The following is a 15,437-nucleotide window of genomic DNA, read 5'->3' as shown; positions in this document are numbered from 1 at the left end:
AAAGAGGAAATTGAATGTAATGATGCTTAAGGGTTGTCACAGGTTAGAGAGTTTTGTTGTAGTCAGAGCTGCTGGATGTTAGTTTTATTATAACAAAACTGTAGATTCTGAAGACATTAATCTATCAATCCTTTTGTGGGTTACAAGCTTCAGCTGAATATCTAATCCAATAGACCAACAGTGTCTTTTCGCAATGTGGAAGTCCTAAAAGTCTCAAGTTTTATTCATCTTTTTTTATTAAGTAAAACTATAATTCACATGCTGTTTCACATCAACTCACCGAGTGTTTGTCCTGCCAGCACCCTGCCGTTCTCCCCAATCACAGCTCCCCTGGCGTGCCTCTCACTGGCGTACTGGACAAAGGCATAGCCCTTGTGCACAGAACAGCCGAGCACACGGCCATACTTGGAAAAGATGCTCTCAACATCAGACTTCTTGACCACCGCTGTATTCAGGTTGCCAATAAACACCCGTGAATTGATGGACTTTGGGTCTGTCTTGTTGGTCACATTACTGGTCTGTACCTTCAGTGACATCCTGGAGAGAATGGCGATGGAGGTAAGTGCCAAATGGATGGATTGGAAGGCAGCAATGTAGACAGACAAGTATCTGGAGAGAGAGAAGATACATTTTCAGTTTCAGTGACAGATAATAGAGGACAGCTGCAGGAGTCTCACTGACAGACATTTAAGAATTATTCTCAAAACTGAGCAAAGAGGTAAATGCTGATTTCTTTACCAACATTCTTCCCTTTCAACACACTAAATTCAGGATAGACTGATGTCCCATCAAAAACACAGACAACAGCTGTATATGTATGTATTTCTCCACACAATACCAACCAATTACTCTAGTTATGCTGATTATTTTCTGAATTCTTCTTAAGTTTTTTCCCTCTCCTCACACTTCTTTTCTACTTCATTAGTCATAAAAATTGGGCCTTTAATTTGAGACTGAAAGCAAATTAGTTTTCTTTGTTGAATAAACAGGCACTCGATCATTATTCATACAGATTTAAAGACATCGGCGCACATGATATGACTCATTACAAGGATTTGAAAGGTTATTTTCTAAAATTCAAAGTTCTTTTTTGCAAAAATTCATCTACATGTATAAACATTTCTTCTTTGATGAAGCTTGTTTTTATTTCGGGATCAGATCATCCTAAACCATTTGTTAGTTATGCTGCTTTAGGCTCAAACCACTTTCTATAATCCACTCAGTCTTCTTCTTCTTCTTCTATAGATTCATTAATTAAAGAGAATAAATACAACAAATACTGAAAGAACAGCCGATCAGCAATAACTGCAGTAACTAAGCTCTTCTCATTCCTCTAATAAAGTCTTTCACAAAACAGAGACTAAAATTGTATTTACTTATAATTATATGTGTACTAATTACTAACCACTTCCATAAGTGAAAAGGAAAGAACAGCTACAGTCTAATCTGAATATCTAGAAAAACAATGATAACAAGCAACAATGTTGATCTGATCCAATAAGTTATGGTGGCCCAAAATGCAGCTGTTTTATCACGAGACAACCAAAATCGATGACAGAGCAGAATTTGAAAACTAATATAACAAGCATCACGTAGCAATCGCCACCCTCTCCACAAAGTGATCTCCTCCTTTTATCTGTGTTAATAACAGCTGGATAAATGAGTAAAATGAAAGATGGGAAAAAATGATAAATAAGGAAAGTAAAAAACATTTAAAACATAAAAGAAGATTAAAAGGGTCAAAGAAAAAACACTCAATCAATCAGTAACAGAAGAAGAACGAGGAAAAACAGAACAGGTGTGGACAGTGAAGCATCAAAACAAAGAAGGGGAGAGAAGAGAAATGCTGATGGCAAAAATAAAAGTACTGGCAGCTCCCAGTGTTATCCCTCAGCCTCCTAGTAGATGCACCTGTGTTTTGAAAATCCTAGTGGATTTTCAGAAAAGCTGATCTTGAGGCCGAGGCTATGAGATTTGAACTAGATGCAGCTGAGGTATCAAATTAAATTCATTTTTTCAATTTATTGAGTTCACAGGATTTTCAGGAAATTTGACTTCTGACCTTAAACTTGGGTTCAAGGCCACAGGGATTCACCTACGGTATCAGTTTGAAAGTCTTATGTCACCTTGTTCTCAACTTATCACATTTACAAACTTGGGGGTGCATGCCCCCCGCCCGTCCAAATACTGCACATGCACGGAAGGATGTGAAACCAAACAAACTTAATCAAAAGTTTAGGAACACTTTAATCTTTCTTTAGAGTCAAAGTACTGATACTTCTACTGTCCTCCACACCCAAGATTGCTTTGCAAACAGGAACTGCTGATATTTGATTCATACCAGTTAAAAGTTTCCAAAACCGGTGTTAGAGTTCAAGCCCTAAACAAAGCCCTAAGTGAGGAGATCTCAGGTAACTTATCCACCATTGAAGAACTTTTAACTACTTCTATCACAAACCGCTGTAAAGCTCCAGGAGATCATTGCTCACTTGAAATTTGATTCATCATGGCTTCATTGTACTTGACATTCAGATATAAACTTGGCATTTACAAAAAGCCAAGGGAATCATGCAAATGAGTGAGTGATTTATGTAAACTACTGATAGCAGAGTAGTGGGAGTGAAAACTGACAGATGAGTCAGCAGACAGGAGATGGAAAAATGTAACTTGTTGTTCTGTCAACAATGACATGAAACAGAAGAACTTTGGTACACAGAAAACAGCGCTAAGTATAATAGACGAAGGAGCTCAAAGAATTCTGTGGGGGCTGGAAATCGTGCCAAACACCAGAACAATACAAATATTCAAAGCTTTGTCAGACTCATCAATTATCAAGGTTAGAAAAAACTGCTCAGATCCTGATTTTAAAACTTTTGAGTTATCTTAGACCTTCTGTATGGACATTGGAACACTGGTTAGAACAATGACCCCTCACCCACCGCATAGTGTATAATACACACAAAAAAAAAGGTAATTCTGATAAATATGTTGGTGTACACTTTTCTGTAATTATAACTTTGGTCATAGTATATCTTCTCCTTTCCTCTCTATCAATAGAAACATCCAGCAATGAGTTAGACTTCTAGGAAGCAAGAATTTTTTTATGATTCAGCACTGTTGTTTGTGTGTGTGTGTGTGTGTGTGTGTGTGTGTGTGTGTGTGTGTGTGTGTGTATGTGAGTGAGTGTGAGAGAGAGAGAGAGTTTGGGGGGCATGTTTGTGAGTATTAAACCAATTTTTTAGTTTTAGACCTGCAACTCGAGAAAAGTTAAAAGGTTAAAAAGTCAGGTAAAACCAACTTCCTTTGTGTACATGTGCGCGCGTGTGTGCATTGATGATCTCTCGTCCTTTCTCCACTGACCTTCCCAGTGACAGAGCTGTCTTAAAACTGATTGGTGAAACTCTAATAAATCAAATTGAGCTTGGCCTTGAGGACCTGTGTGTGTTTATGGCAGTGTGTGCATGTGTGTGTATGTGTGTTTGTTTGTTTTAGAGGTCCACAATTAGTGGACAACAGAATAGTGTTGATCCAGCACATCCAGTGTGTTTATGTGTATGGGTGTGGGTGTGTGTGTGTGTGTGTGTGTGTGGGGGGGGGGGGGGGGTAAATGCATTAAGAAGAATGAATGACGACTTTGGTAAACGTAAACAGGTTTTGACCTGTTTTGAATTGCACATACATAACAAGGTTAAGGTCCTAACAATATAAAGCACCTAGAGGGGCAACTGTTGTTGTGAATTGACGCAATATAAATAAAGCCAAATTGCACTGAACTGAATTGAAGTGAAGGTTGGGATTTTATTTATTTATTTTGTTTGCCATTAATATAGCATTACTGCACTCTACTGCAGGAACTTATCAACATCCCACAGATGTAAATTACTACAAAAAATTTTAGGCACTAGAAATATGTTTATAGTCTTATCCATCCCACAATACCATTAGCAAGGTATTTAACTGGTAATAAGGTCATACTACAGCATGAAAGCATACAAACAACATAATTATAGTCATACAGTATATTTTCAGCAAAAGGAAGACGAAAAACCTGGTACATAACAAGTGTTCCTGTGCTGGTACACATTAGCATAAAAGGTTATACAAAAAGTACACAATGCACTATGAAGAGGCTCTCACTGTACTTGGATGAGGGTCATAGGATCAACATTATCAAGCATTAAACAACAAAATGCAAACACATTATATGTCTCTGCTTATCCTCAAGTTCATTAAGCAAATTAGCATCCTCTGTTTGAGTTTTTTGGATCAATGACACATGCATCCAATGAATCTGAGAACTGACTCTAATTTTAATATCAATAATAGCTTTTAAGCTAAAATGAGCTTCAAGGCATAGTTGTTTTTTTTTTTTAAACAGTTTGGATCACAACCTTAATTATTGCAGTGATTCTGAAAACAAAGTTCTTTTAAGATCACGTCTGAAGATAACATGTCAGGGATGCATCTTTGCCCCTCAGCCGTAAAAGTCAGTTTGAATCTTAGTTACTTTGACCTCAAGGTCAAAGCAAGTTTTCTGAAAATCTTGTGACCAGAGCAATCAACTTCAAAGCTCAGCACATCTGTGTTGAGCTAAGTTGTATAACATTTTTAATGGCAGAGGCGCAGTATTATGAACTGTAATAAAAACAAGAGAAATATTTTAATACAGATTTAGATTCTCAAAAATGAATATTTTACATTTTCTAAGGACGTCACAGTGTTGCCACTGTTGCCAGTTCCTGTGCCTCTGCACAAAAGTCTTCAAAAGAGCATCATACTTACTATCAAAAAGACAAATAAACCTTAGACCAAAACAATACAAGTGTTTCAATGACGTGTCAATGACCATTTTAAAAAATATACAGTATATACAGTCCATTTAAAAAAAGTAATGTGTTAATTTAAATTTTTATTTGTCATTAATATTTGGAATTTTTACTCTTTTCATCTTGTAGAAATAAGACATTAACCACAATTGACACACTGTTTATTTCCCTGAAAACTCATGTCATGGCTTGACCTCGTGCCCAGAACCTCAAGAAAAAACAAGCATCCATGGTAGGTGCTCTAAAGCAAACGACACAGACTCTGCAAGATTAAGCTGACCTTGTGCCAAGTCCAGTGCAGATCAATGAAGTCAAATCACCCCACAGTAATATGAAATGGACTTACTCCCTGCTCTGTGTGTGCAGAATTAACATGCAGATAAGCTCCCCGAGTTCAACGATGCGCATTCATTAAAATGTCCACCTTCTGAGTCTTGCAAGAGAAAAGCCCAGCTTTACACTAAAATTAGCTTTATTTCCTGAGTGTTTAATTATACCAAAGTTGGACATGTGCACGCACATAACTGTAAAAAAATAAAAAAATCACACAGGATGTTTCTCTCAGTGATCCCATGTGTGCAGGATTAGCAATTAAAGCTAACACCATACGGTAATTGGCTGTGATTATAATGATGGAACAAATGCGATCTCCAGGCACTGTTGGAAATATCATAATTAGGATTTTAGCGCGCGCGCGCACACACACACACACACACAATTTGCATGCATCAAAATCTTGATGCTGATATCAGTGATTATTTTTTTTACCATTAAGCATAGTTCTGACACAACTGGAAATTTATGGGAATAGATGAGAAAAAAAATCAACTGCAAATAAAACATAATAAGGCAAATGTCTGAGACAAGCTGACAAGTTAAATACTGTTGTAAGATTAGGTTTTTAAGGCAGTCACCCTTGCGCCTCAGTGATACACAGTATGATCCATGGCGTGATTTTATATATTTCACCACGGCCATCCTACATTATGTAATTTCCTGTTTGCTGATCTTGGCTTCATTCATGTTACTTTTGTAGATACAGTGCTGTGAAAAAGTATTTTCCCCATACTGATTTCTTATTTTTTGCATATTTATCACATTTACACTTACATCAAACAAATTGGAATATTAGATAAAGTATACACAAAATGCACTTTTTAAATAATGATTTAATTTTTTAACAGGCCCTATGTGAAAAAGCCCATAGAATAAATTCTAATAACTACTTGTGCCACCCAGTAAGAACTGCACACAAGTATTTATTTGATAATTGACTCTTTCATACTGCGGGGGAGGGATTTTGGTCCAGTCCTCTTTGGATCCATGTATTCTCTTCTGCTTATCCTTATCAGGGTCACAAGAGGGCTGATATCTATCCCAGCTACCGCGAGACATGGAGTACACTCTGGACAGGTCATCAGCCTGACACATGGCTAACACAGAGAGACATTCGCACTTACATTCACACCTATGGGTAATTTAGAATCACTGATTAACTTAACCCCATTAACTGCATGTCTATGGACTGTGGGAGGAAGCCAGAGAGCCCACGCAAACACCGGGAGAACATCCAAACAGAAAAGCCCCGGCCTGGTGGTGGAGTCAAACTTAGGACCTTCTTGCTGTGAGGCAACAGCAAGAAGTCTGCGTCTCGATGATCATCAAGATGTTTTTTGGCAAATGTGACATGAGCTTAGTAAAAAAATTTCTTTTTGTTCTGCAGTGGTTTTCACCTTGGAATCCTCCCATGGATGCCAGTCTCTTTCTTGTTGTTGAATCATAAAAACTGACTTTAACTGAGGCCTACACTTCTTTAGATGCAATTTTAAAATCAATCTAAATGATCACCAGTTCATTATGTTATGTTTCAAAATCCTTGTCTTACAAATATTGATCATGTGAAGCGCCTGAAAAAGGGAAGAGATGTGCTTTCAGGAAGATCTGTCAGAGAAGTGTGTTTGAATTGAAAGAAATTGTGACTCGGAAGGGAGACCACAATGTGAATTATATCATAAAAAATTGAATTTCAGTCTGGAAGATGACGGGTGATTCTGCCCCCAGTGAGGAAAGGTCATTTCACCACCAGGGGAGGCAGCAGGGAGAAACACTTCATAATGATAAATAGATGAGACAGCAGCACATTTGGGATTAGAGTTACTTCGACAAACTGTGCTCACAACCCAAGGTGGTAATGCTGTGATAGAAAGAATCACTATGGGCTTACAGTCAATACTCTCACAGTCAGCCCCATGGCTCAAGCTCAGATACATTCACAAACATTATTGACCTTTAAAACTATAAAGATGGCTTCTGCATCTCCAGAGCTTTGCATTATAGAGAAAACAGGTCTCTCTTACTCTATAAAAGAGAGAGACTTGTCATGATGGTTATGAAAAAAAGTACTGAAAAACAAGCAAAAAGGATTATTTCCTTATTTAGCAACTTCTATTTGGTGATATAGCTTTGTCCAAACAGTTCCCAAGAGATCACTTTACACATTTCCAAGTAAATTTCAAGAATAGAAGAAGAGAGCCTGAGGCATTGAGGCCCCAATACAGTAGAATAAGACATCATAATGACAGACATGACATGATTCAGATATAGCATAAAAAAGCGGAGGCTGCAAATGGGCTTTCAGGTTTGAAGCAACTATGGGCAGTTTAAAGCAGTTTACACAGCGGCCCTCGAGAAGATCTGCCAATCGGTTGTTTGGAAGAACATCAGTTTAGCCAACGGCTGATCTGGGCTTTGGAGTTGCCAGGCTTGCAGATTAGCTTAGCTCTCCTCCTTTTAAAGGATACATTTAACAAAAGATTATATGAGTACAAATATGTATAGAATAATGTATACAGAAAACGAATCGTGTATGACTTTTGCATTGCAAGAAGTTCTGCAATGACCATCAAACTCTTCATGATGCCACTGGCTGATACAGTAGCAGGAGGTACTAAACCTAAGACTGTTACAATTTTGTCTCAGTTATCAAACTAATATTAGCCTTAAACCTAAGAGTAAATCACAGATAGCAGCATAAAACATAGAAGAAACTGAAGAAATAGGATAATGAAATCAGTGAGAATAAGTATTAATTGCACAGGAAATGATAGATTATTTGACCAAAGTGTAATCTGTTTTTGACAGCCATGCACAACAATACTGCAAGTAACTTAAATACAATTCATATTGCCCATTTCAGTATCGCTCCTGCTCTCATCTGTCTTCAGTAGTGACCCATCTGTGTAATGACTCCAGGATATAATGCTATAATGCCAGACTGTAGGGAAAGGCCCTCGGGCAGAGTTTAAGATAAAGGGTGACCAGCATATTTGCAGTTAATGCCTCACAGCTGTTGAGCTCATTTCTGGGTAACTGAGGATTGCAAACTCAAGACATTTAAATCACCTCTAATCACATTAGTCCTATTTTTTAAGTTTGTTTAGTAGCTAACCACCTATACAGTTGGTGGGTGTAAGATTGCACACATGAGTCTGCTGCATGAGCTGCTTATGTCGATATGACAGATTCTATGCTAATTTCTGAGACAGTAGTTAAACATATAAACAGTGCATCCCACCAAGCAGCATGGTACAGATTTAGACAGTTAATGATTATCAAACAGCAGTGGGAAGACTTGAGGTGGAGCTGGTATTCAACTCATTGGGTATGTATGAAAGAAGGATCTGAACTTTTTGAACTGCCAAGGACAGTGTCTTAACCCTTTTTAGTGAATACAGCTAATTTGTGCATTTGTTGCTCTGTGCGTGTGAGTGTGTGAGAAAAAGAGAAAGGAAACATGGGTGTTTGTCAGAGATAACAAGACAAAACTGGACTAATGTGGTAAAATGAAGAATCCCCCTACACACACACACACACACACACACACACGCACACACACAGGGTGATACACTGTCATGGTGTGTATGAGATGTGCCCATTAAATAACAGGAAAAGGTTTATTTAAGTCGAACCAGTGTTAGGCTCATTATTTATTAGCCACAACCCATGTTGAATATGTTGAACATTTGACCTTCAAGCAGAGGCTGGCAATTATTTTCTTACCTTGCGCTCTCTTGGACGCATATATGTTTGGACTTGAATGGATGATGTGTTCCACAGGCATAAGGAATATTTCCATCACTCTCTCCCTCTCGTTCTCTCTCTAGCATATATACATATATCACACACACACACACACACACACACACACACACACACACACACTTACTTTTATTTTTATGTTTTCAGTAGATTAGCTAAATCTGGTGAATGTAACATTTGATGAGTGCATGAGCTCAAACATAAACAAGAGTATTTGCGATGCATATACAGAACCACACGTTAAACTTTGACACAAAAAACAACCTTGGTAGCTAGTTGAAATTCCTTCATTGGAGATGTTTCTTTCCCTACCCAGTCCATTCTTAAAGCCCAAGACCTTATGACACAAGTACACATGCAGCCCCAAATGTACACAGAATTGTTGCTTGAGGTAACAGCTGTGGCCGGATGTGAGGATAAACTCAGATCCTTGAAAGGCACAGAGACATATACTTTCACTTGGGTTTTTGGCTTGATGTATAACTGAAGAGTCAAGCTGCACCCCCGAGCGAGGCTAGAGGCTGGGCTAAAACACACACTTGCACATACACACCAGTTCACACTTCACACATAAATCTGCATGGAATTAAGACTGGAAATTCACAAACAATCATAAAAATTACACGTCAAGAGCCTAACTCAAAGAAATGCAAATAGCTTATTAAAAATGACAATAAAACAAAAACTCACATCTTTGTACTTGATACATGTTTAATCTGACCTGGTTTATTTTGAACTTGGCCGTTACAGCTAAATGCCTAGCCCTACCTTACCCTACCCTAATTTGACCCAAGTGTAATTTTAACCCTAAAAACAGCCTTTAAAAGTCTTTTTGAAGGAAGAACTGGCCAAACATCACACACACACGTTAAGTTAAGCTCAAGTTTTCAGTTTGAGAAGTGAAGGATAAAAACAACACTTTCTATTTAAGCTAATGCCATCCATCTCCACCTCTACCCTTTTGCATTTTTCTTGGTCTCTTTCTTTAGCCTTGTTTGTTTGTCATTCCTTCTCCTAACGCCACCTTTTACCCATTGTTTTACCAACAGATCAGCACAGAGCCATGTGACTGATGCCACTTCAAGTCCCAGCAGCCTACGAGCTGCATTCATGTATAGTCACTGAGATTTGGTGAACTGTGCAGAGAAATGTGGCTTTGGAGTCCAGAGCAAGAAAGAAAAACAGGGAGAGCCCATTTATCTGTTACTATAGAAACAGTATCTCGTTAGACTATAACCTGAGGATGATAAATATACTATGAATATTAAGTACATTCAAGATCCATTACACTTCACTGCAGTCAGAATCTTAAACGTTTACAGTAGTCATCCAAAAACCACATACAAGTCGAGTTGATCACAACAACCCATTTCTGGCCTCTGACTCTTCCAATGAGGGTATAGTGAAGTTCATATCACAAACCATTTTGTTGAAGTTAGAGAAAGAATGCAGCCGCCCACCTGATGCTTTTCTTCAAAACTTTTCGTGGCGCAATAAAAGTGCCACTGTTGCCTTTTCTACTCTTACTGGAAGAAGACAGTATCTACCCACTGCTTGTCAAACATTGTCAGGAAAAGTGAACATAAAAAAAATAGTACACAATTAAAGAATTGAATGCAATGCATGAATTAATGTTTGAAAGCATGTATAGCAGAGGTGGACAACTGCAGGCTTCAAGGGCCGGTGTCCTGCAGGTTTTAGCACCCTGGGTTAACACACCTGAATCAAATGATTAGTTCATTACCAGGTGCCTGGAGAACTTCAAGACATGTTGAGGAGGTAATTTAGCCATTTAAATCACATGTGTTGGATCAAGGGCTCATCTAAACCCTACAGGGCACCGGTCCTTGAGCCCTGGAGTTGCTCACCCCTGTTGTATAGCATAAATTGGGGGTATTGGGTGAGGTTCAGTGAATGGATGCATATAGCATTTGGCTGTGCTACACGTTTCTTTAAAGGCAAGTTAAAGGAATTATATGCTGATGAGTTGAAGAAGGCTACTTTAGGTTTGTTAATCTGCCACCCAGCTAGTTTAATATAATAAATATGTCATACAAATTATAATTTAATTACCTTCATCTTCAGTATGAATGTGATAATAACTAAAAAAGTGGCTCAAAAATTAGTTTAAGGGAGGTGCTCATCAGAACTACAAGCTGGGTTAGTATAGCTGTCATGGTTTGCAGGAATTTGACCCAAACAACAGACTCAAAACAAAAGCTAAAAGAACACAAAAACTAGCCTTTATTAAGGTTGGCTGCAGATAGTACAAAAAAAAACTCAAACAGGCATGAGACAATGAAGCAGTAACAACCAGTGCAGGCTAACACAACAAGCACACACAACAAATAAACACAAGAGCAGGGCTATACATACGGAGACACTGAGGGTAATCAGGGCAAACAAGGATACAAGTGGGAAATGAGGAACAGCTTAATCTAATCAATACAAATGACACAAAGGAAATAAAACTAACAACAAGGCACAGAAGACGGAGGACTATGCAAGTACAACTGGAAATAACTAAATGAAATACTGAACACAGAGATGACAATTTGACATTAAGAGATAAGAAGGTATAGGTGAGTGAAGAATAAACAAAAACACCAGAAATCAATTATTTACACCATGAAGTGCAAAAGCCTGAACACTAAATCAGGAAAGTATAAACTAAATATCAAAATGGAAAAAGGGAAAAAAAAAAAGATCATGACATTTGGGTGATTTCTAAGTTGTTTCATTTCTGTTTAGATTTCATTTTAAAAAAAAATTTACTTTCATTTCAGCTTTTATTCAATTTTAAAACCACACAAGGTGTTACAATAAAAACACTTGTCATGTAGTCATCCCTGTCTGAATAATTATACTATTGTAATTGCGGACTGATTTGACCAAAATGACTTAAGAACTTTTACAAAATACATTAACTGTATCCAACTGTTGTGATTCAGCACTAAATGAAAGGCTTGAGAACACATGGTATAGACTGTAATTCTTATTGTGAGAATTGCCATCAGTAATACAGTAACACAGTCAGATGATGCACGACTTGTTTGTATATCAACTTTTGATTCAGGACTCGCCAGCGAATTTTGTGGAGCGAGAGAGCTGCAATGAATAATAGATGTATTTTGGAAAATGAGTGTGATCCTTTAATTTCTTAAAGGAAAATAAACAAAATGGATAATTTAACAATTACCAGAAAACTCTTGTTGCCTTTCCTCCAGTCTTACTCTGCCTTGTTTGGTTTTTGCGACTTTCATAGTAAGGGAAAACACTACTCTAACACCACTCTAAACTTTGTGGCAGGGTACCTTTCATTTCTGGCCTCATTTTGTTGTTTGGTGGTTTGTCTTCTTCAGGCAACAGGGACCACAATAAGCACATTACAGCCTTTCATCATAGAAAATAATTTCTGGAGTGCTTTGAACATCAGACTGTGATGATGTATGTTTAATATTTTAAAAGCAGCTTCAGGGTTTTGGGCACCATATTTCAATAGTTTCCAAAGTATAGATAGTTCTCATTTTACAGTGTCCAACCAAATTGAACTTCCTAGAAATAAACACCATTACTTGCAAGAGCACGGCATTGTTATTTGCTATTTATCTGATGTTATTTGAAATTCGATGTAAAAATTTAGAACGATTTTCTGGCAAAAAATGTGGTTAATTTGAAGAAGTAAAACACCAGCAAACTGCTATAAATCCCAGTGCTGAGGTCTCACTGAGTAAGCCATTTAATATACCACTAAATACTGGCCACTGGAGCATGCTGTCTTTGTATAGAACAATGTGAGATGTATTAAACATGTAAGTGTGTGAGTGCAGGGATTAAATGAATGCATTGCTTTTATCCTTACTGTTGTCATTTGATTGAATTTCCTCACCATATTCATTGGGATGCACTTGGTCCAATCCTGCAATAGGTTTAAAAAGATTTCCCTTACAGCCATGGACATATTGTCACATAATAGCCTTTTAAGTCCAAGTTTCTTTGACTTAAATTAATATAAAATAAACTCCCCACAATTTTAGAGAAGAAATAGACAGTCCAAGTCCAGTCAGGCCTCGAGCAAAACAGTACAACGGTCAAGGAAAACAGAACAAGAAAAAAGGTAAGTTCCTTCAGTATCACTGCAGTGTAGAGAGACCTATTGCTGAGGCACAATTAACTGTTGCAACAAATAAAGTTACAACAACACTAGCTTCATCAAGTTTACACTAATTACCTGCAAACTCTACTTACCACTGTGTGACCTTTGGCACAATGGCAATTATTTGATGTCCAGCACCCTTTGCAAGAAGATCTATTATTTACTGTCCCATTTTTTTTTTAATTCTGCAAAACAGTAAATAAGAAAGGCAAGTAAGAAATGAATGAAATAAAAGAATAAAGTTATAGAAGCTGCATGTGTTTGGTAAGTGGCTGAGACAAGGATTCTGACGATATTACAGCTTCTAATGGTGATAGTTACATGTTCGACAGCCCACCATTCACCACTGGCTTCACCACAGATAAGTCTTCAATTCCCACTCAGGGCAACATTAGCTGTCTCCACTGCGTCCACAGGTTGCCTATAAATCATTGCCATGCAGGCCAACAAGGCAGTAATAGAGACAGATAGTCCCTCTTAGACTGCATTAATGAACTGTTGTTCCTGGAACCAGGGAAGCCAATGAACGGATCAATACTGCATTGTTTTCTGCTCTGCAATCACTGCAGACTCAACATCTCAGCTCAGCTCAGGTAGGCAATTAATAAGAGGGCAACCTACATTTCATTAAATAAAAAATTTATAGATCCTCAAGAATGAATGTATCCGCCTCCATTTTGAGCTGACTAGAGGTGGAATGGCTGTAGTCCAACTTTCCTATTCGGGCTGCATTTATCTGCTCATTTCACTTTTTTTCAGTTCCAACATTCATGATGATATTTTTAAAAATGCACAAGTGTACACAAAATTCCAGTTAATTTGTAGCTCAAGCACAAGCTTGAGAATCAGCATATATCACACATTCAAATCAACAATAAATACTGAATGAATTACTGTCTATTTTAGGTCTTTCTAGAGAACCTTTTACATTTTTTATCACAATGCAGCACATAATTTTCTAAACCAATACAGACCCACACATCATCAATAATCAAGGTTCTGCTAATTGATTTTTCTGATACCCTGAAGAAGTGAATCAATACCAATAGCTATACTAGTTAAAATGTAAATGACAAAAAGTCAGCAAAAAAAATCCTATTTTTTGTCATCTTTAACTAATCTACCAACTTCATAATTCTTCATAATGTTGTGATTCACCTTTTTTTTCTTTTTCATTTCCTGTCATGTCTGCTGTTCCCTCCCTGACTTTCCCTTCTTTCTTCCTTTCATTCCTTATCATCCCTCCTTTTTCTCTTCTAACATTCCCTAGAGTTCTTGTTTCATAGAACCCTCTCCTTTTTCTTCTCTTCCTCTCCATTTGATTTTCTACCCTTTAAACTTCTGCTCTTTTTACCCACCGATTTTCCCTGTCTCCCATTTTCATGACTTTTTAATTGCATTTCATTCTCTCTTCCTCCATTTTCCCTTTCCTACTCCCGTATTCTCTTCTTTTCATTCTTTTCTTTCACGCTGTCGCAACTCTTCTTCCTTCTGCACCTTCCCTTTCTCCTCCATCCTCATCATCATCCCTCCTCTTCCTCCCTCCCTTGTATCCCCTCCCCTCTCTCTCACAGCATTTCCTGAATTCCTTGTTCTCCAGATGATGAACGAGTGGTTGTTCCACTCATCCATCTACCGGGCAGCCTCATCTATCTATCTACTGCCTGCCCACACACACACACACACACACACACACGGCATATAAAACCCCCCACAAACATGCACACTGGAACACACAACCAACATGAAACCCAGACACAAACTGAAAGTGTCTACAATGAAATGAAGTGTATTTGAATATACTTGGCCCTGCACACAAACATGCAAACACACACACATGTATATATCCTCCAGCAGGATGTGTCAGTACAGCTTCTGATTAAAGAGCCTCTATAGAAAATCAATACCTCTTTCATTACAGCCTTACCTCTCTTTGTCTCTCTCTCTCTTTCTCCACCTTCAGTCCTTTTCTCTCCATCAAGGCTTCCCTGCCTCATCCCTCCAGCTCTTCACTTTGCTTTGTTTCAAAAATGTTTTATTGTAAAAGCATTGGAGTGGAGTACAACAAATGGACTGTTGACAAATCATAATATACAAACTGCTGTACAGTATAGTCAAGTAAATAAAAGCATGAGTTCAGTTGTGCAGTTTTTATTGATTTAATATCAAGTTGTACTTGTACCTCAAGTTCAAAAAGTAGACCTTACTCTTAGGTCGTATAATGAAAAAAGGGCCCTTTTTCACAGCAAGCCAACAAACCATTTGAAATCACTCCTGATTTAAAGTTGCTCTTCTTTGTCCATCAGAAGAATGAAGGACTAAAAGCATAATAATTCTTCACAACTGAGGCACCAGGA

At 37.8% G+C, this 15,437-nt stretch overlaps 1 protein-coding gene across 5 annotated transcripts in view; it reads right to left on the bottom strand.

Moving 5' to 3' along the window:
* raly (RALY heterogeneous nuclear ribonucleoprotein) overlaps window positions 1-15,437 on the bottom strand; it is a 125,050-nt gene that overhangs the window by 40,868 nt on the left and 68,745 nt on the right. For all 5 annotated transcript variants that reach the window (XM_084929020.1, XM_084929019.1, XM_084929017.1 and 2 more), the window contains exon 2: window positions 281-609. In XM_084929020.1, the coding sequence (XP_084785146.1) occupies window positions 281-536 (256 nt within the window). In that variant the 5' untranslated portion in view covers window positions 537-609. The remainder of the gene's footprint in view (window positions 1-280; window positions 610-15,437) is intronic.

The sequence above is a fragment of the Perissodus microlepis genome, chromosome 5, assembly GCF_051167445.1.
Source record: "Perissodus microlepis isolate ML-2025 ecotype Zambia chromosome 5, ASM5116744v1, whole genome shotgun sequence".
In the NCBI taxonomy this organism is placed as follows: Eukaryota; Metazoa; Chordata; class Actinopteri; order Cichliformes; family Cichlidae; genus Perissodus; species Perissodus microlepis.
The sequence above is the reverse complement of the archived record's forward strand: the minus strand, read 5'-3'. Positions and strand labels throughout refer to the sequence as shown.